Genomic DNA, 4,544 nt, shown 5'->3' on the forward strand with positions numbered 1-4,544 from the left:
CATGCTATACCCTCATTCCATATGTAGTACTGAGTTCAAGCCCCAGCCACTCCACTTCCAATCCAGCTCCCTCCTAATATGCCTGAGAAGCAGCAGCAGATGATGGTCCAAGTACTTGAGTTCCTGTCATCTAAATGGGAGACCTGGATGAAAGTCCTGACTTCAGCCTGGCCCAGCCCCCGCTGTTGCAGGCTTTTGGGGAGTAAAATAGTAAATGGAAGATATTTCTTTTTCCCTCTCCTCTCTCTGCCTTCCAAATAAATTTAAGAAAAAAAAAAAAAGCTTATCATGAATTTCCTATAAAGTTAAAGAATAGCTACCACATGTATTAGCACAAACACATTTATTGACTACCCAAAGGGATGATCTTAATTAAACCAACACTTTTGGAATAGTTGCATGTAAAAGGTTTGTGATAAAGATAATTGAACATAGTCGTGAAAAAAAAAAAAAAAGAAGCAATATGGAGATTTGCTCATTGAACTGAGCTCGTTCATTTGTGCAGCTAATTCCCGTCCAAAGCAATGATGGAATTTTTATTCTGCTCTCTCATAGACCCGATGACAGGTGACATTGTTCATGACGCAGTCCTAGGGCAAAGAATGATATTGAAGAATTAGGAGAGTCTTATATTCCAGAGCAATGGGGGTAATAACAGGTTACTATCAGAGTTCTTCAAACTCCTGCAATCTACTTCACAGACGGGTTTCACAGAAAGTAGAACCTGTTGTTTTGTTTGATGTGCGTGGGTTTCTGGGAAACCCAAAGTGTTGAATATCTAAATTTTTCATGTGGTCTTGGCAAATAACATTCTGTACTTTAAGGAAATGGAAATATATATGCCCAGGACAGCAATTCAGCAGTCTGCCAAGATGGCACTGTGACACAGCAGCTGAGCAAGGACTTCCCATAGTTCCTGCTACTTCGTCTGGCTCCACAAGGTCTGTCTTAATGAGCAGTATTCTACTATTTAACTCACTTTTCTGCAATTGTTGTCTGCCCTAAGTTAGTTTTCCTGTTGATGATGAATGAGAGCACTTCCGGTAACTATGAGAGCAAACATAAGTGCAGTGGAGGCACTTACCACCATGAGTTTCCCATCTTGCAGTTTCCTTGTGATTGTGCTTTCCTTCCCATCCCACTCCTGATGTTGAACCAGCGCGTCATCTGTGAAGGTGCAGACGGTCTGCAAAAAAAAGTTTACTTTTTCACCTTCCAAAGTACGTTACAAAAGAGTTTCCGTGACTCAGACCCTCCTTGGTAAATGTTTTTTTCATCTTCTCCTTTCTGGGTTTCCTGCATCAATCAAGCCGCCCCTTTGACTAATTGGCCAAAACATAACTCATAAGGTAACCTTTTCAATAAGTTCTTGCCTGTAAACAGTAAAAATGTTATTAATACAACCTATCATTCTAGAAACTTCTGCGATCTTATAACTTGTTATGACTGACCTGAGTTTTTCTGCCATCAGCTGTAGTTTCTTCAAACTTTTCTCCCAGGGCACAAGTAAACTGTGTTGTTTTCAAAGTACTCTCGGTTTTGATGGTGAGGTTTTTGCCGTCGTAGGAGATGATACAATCTGGTTTGGCCATTCCACCCATTTTTCTCAGAGCCAGTCCCACTCCTGTAGAATGTTGTATCATGTTCAATAACAGCAAGACCAAAGGTCTCATTTACAGACTAAAAGCAGTAATTCCTTTGTAATCCCTCTGTCTGGCATATTTTCATTTCTTCTCTTATTGATAAGGATGGTAGACACATACCTAGTGCTCAGCCTGCACCAGCACATGTTAATTCATGTAAACCTTGCAGCAACCCTTCAGTGAGGGGATATTACTGTCTCCCTTTACGGATGAGAAACAGAGTCACTGACCTGACTCACTCATTCAGCTAGGAAGCTCAGGAGCTGTGAACAACTTGGCTCCAAATCCCAGCTCTTGGGCATCATGTTATGCTGATCCATAGAGAAAGTTAGGGAAGAAATAAGGACTTCTAAAATTTACTTACTGAAAATAGCCGTTAGAAGGTGCAGCTAAAGTCTTCAAAATTGCAAACTCAATTGCTCAGTTGTGTTCTATACACTGGATTCTGTCTATCATTGTGTGACACACTTCCAAAAAACAGTCTGACACATAAAAGGCCTTTGATAAATATTTGATTAATAGGCCACTCAAAATAGAAATCAACCCTGACATAAACAAATATTTTTAAGCAGTGCAAGCACAATGCTAATGGAAAAAAGTTTACCCTCAAAAACAGAAAATATTTAAAACTGTATAAACTCAATTACTATATCGAATTCTCTAGTTATGACATTTTCTATTAAATTATACATTTATGATGTGTGCATTCCTCTTGATGTTAACATCCATACAGGATCTTGGATCATGAAGAGACTACAACCTAAAGCATGGCCATCCTAATGAGCAACAATTAGCCAGGCTCAGGTGGCCTGTGCTGTTGGTCATCATTTATTATCACTGTGGATAAATAAGCGGGTTCTGCTCTCCCTAACCTCGACTGTTCTCCCAGTGAAGTGAGCTGTGACAACCTTCCTGCCTGCAGCATTCTGAGTCACAGGGCTCTAAACACGCATTTGCTTCCAAGGGACACAGAAGTGTTCTCTACGGAGTCCTCAAACCTGTGTGTGTGTGTGTGTGTGCGCGCGCACGTAGTTCTCGGATCAGTGCAGTACATGGCTTCTCCCAGAGTCATCTTTATGGAGGTTTACAGTGAATAAAAATAAAAATACTGCCTTCGTGTCTCACGGTCAGCATTCTAAGTATATCACACCAGGCTCCATCCCAGCTGTCTGAATAAAGGCCAGGGAAGGAGCCACAGGTGTGGACAGACAGCCATGGCAGTGACTTTAGTTGGGGCCGTAGGGTTAGCACCATGAGATACTGGCTTCCGAAGCACCCTCTTGGCTCCAGCAGGCCCTCGGGGCTGGAAATCCTACTTCCTCCTAGTGGCCTGAGACAAGGGCCCATTTTTGTTTGCTATCTCCCTGATGTCTCAACCAGCACGCAATCGCTGTGACTGGCTTTCGCAAAAGGCAGGCAGCGAAACAAGATGAAGCTTCCAACGGAGCCTTTTCGGTTCTGCAAAGACACACCTGTCTTGCATGCAGTTAACAAATGCAGTTAGCAACTGCAGGCCAGCAGCATCCGATGAGTATTATGCAACCACGTCCACTGTGCCCTCCTCGACCCCCACCCTCAAGACCCGGAGGGCAGAAGGCAGCACAGTCACCCCAGGCCACCCACCCACCCACTGCGGCGCCACTGCCGGGCCGGGCAGTGCCGGGCAGCAGAGAGGCGCTGCTAGCGGCCTCATCTCTCTGCGCGCCTCCTAGGCAGCTGCAGAGGAAGCGCCCGAGCGCTGCCGCGAGCCGTGCCGATCTCCAGGGCTCGGCTCACCCGGGGGTTTGGGCGGGCCGGGCAGGCAGAGGACCGGGGGGCAGTTGGGAACGAGAGTGGAGCGGGAGCTGAGGGCTGGCAGCTGCGTTCAGAACCTACAGGGTCGCCGCTGGAAACGGCGCCCTGGCATACCGCGTCCCCGTGGAGCGGAGGGAGGCGATCTGGCGCCACCGAGGAACAAAAGATGAGGCCGGGTGGGAAAGCGCAGTGGGTGAAGCCAGGATAGCGGCACGAAGGGGAGCATGAGTGAGAGGGAAGGAAAAAGAGGGAAAGTTAAGGAGGAAAACGTGCATTTGGTGGGCAGCGGGGCGCGCACGCCAAAGGCTCCATCGGCCGCCGCGTGGGCAAAAAAATAATAATAGTAAAATAAAGCAGAAGCGAGCGCGGAGCACGCGGCGGGGCATCTCCGGGATCCTGCGGCCGCCGCGCGCCGGGCTCTGCCGGCTGCTCACCCGCGTGGTGCCGCGCCACGCTGCACCCTGGGCCACGTGGTGGTGGCGCGATGGGAGGGGCTGGGCTAGGGAACCGAGCATCTCCGCCGGGGAGCCCAGCTCGCCGGTGCGGGACCTCGGGCCCGAGCCCTCCGCACCTGCCACGTTGCAGGCGCTGCGGGGCCGGGTGCCTCACCTAGTTCCTTCATGTATTCATCAAAGCCTTGGCTGTCCACCAGGCGCCATCTTCCTACCAGCTGCTGAATGTTGGCCATGGTGGGCGCAGATGGGCGGGCGTGCGCAGCGAGCAGAGCAGGGTCCCGAGCGCGGAGAGCGGCGTGCGCCTCCCGCCGCCGGCGGCTGCTTTATAGGGCGCGGCCTGCGCGAGGCCACGCCGGGCAGCCAATGGGAGGCGTGCCTCGCCCGGCCCCCGCCCCGCCCCCCGGCTGCCCGGGGCAGTCCTCGCCGGATCAGGAGGTGCGAACCGGCTCCACCTGCCCCGGGACGCCGCAGCTCGTCGGGCGCCTCCGGCAAGCGGGGACTCGCCCAGCTCCTCCCCGCACGCCAGACCCTGCACGACCCGCCTCCTCCGCAGGCCCAGAAAGCCGGAGGGGCCACCGGAGGGCCCCCGCGAGCCTTCCCCGCCCTTTGACCATCAAGCTGCGGCTGCTTTTCCTTTCCAGCCAACCAGGGA

The 4,544-nt window shown here is 50.6% G+C and overlaps 1 protein-coding gene across 1 annotated transcript; it reads right to left on the bottom strand.

Annotated features, from left to right (window-relative positions):
- Positions 1 to 326: 326 nt before the first annotated feature.
- FABP5 (fatty acid binding protein 5) lies at positions 327 to 4,197 on the bottom strand. Its single transcript, XM_062189528.1, has 4 exons — positions 4,047 to 4,197; positions 1,452 to 1,624; positions 1,085 to 1,186; positions 327 to 590 (listed from the first exon to the last, which is right to left on the bottom strand). Exons 1-4 carry the CDS (start codon positions 4,123 to 4,125, stop codon positions 537 to 539), a joined length of 408 nt encoding a protein of 135 aa, XP_062045512.1. The 5' UTR covers positions 4,126 to 4,197; the 3' UTR covers positions 327 to 536.
- Between the last annotated feature and the right edge of the window lie 347 nt (positions 4,198 to 4,544).

The sequence above is a fragment of the Lepus europaeus genome, chromosome 4 (genome assembly GCF_033115175.1).
Source record: "Lepus europaeus isolate LE1 chromosome 4, mLepTim1.pri, whole genome shotgun sequence".
NCBI lineage: Eukaryota > Metazoa > Chordata > Mammalia > Lagomorpha > Leporidae > Lepus > Lepus europaeus.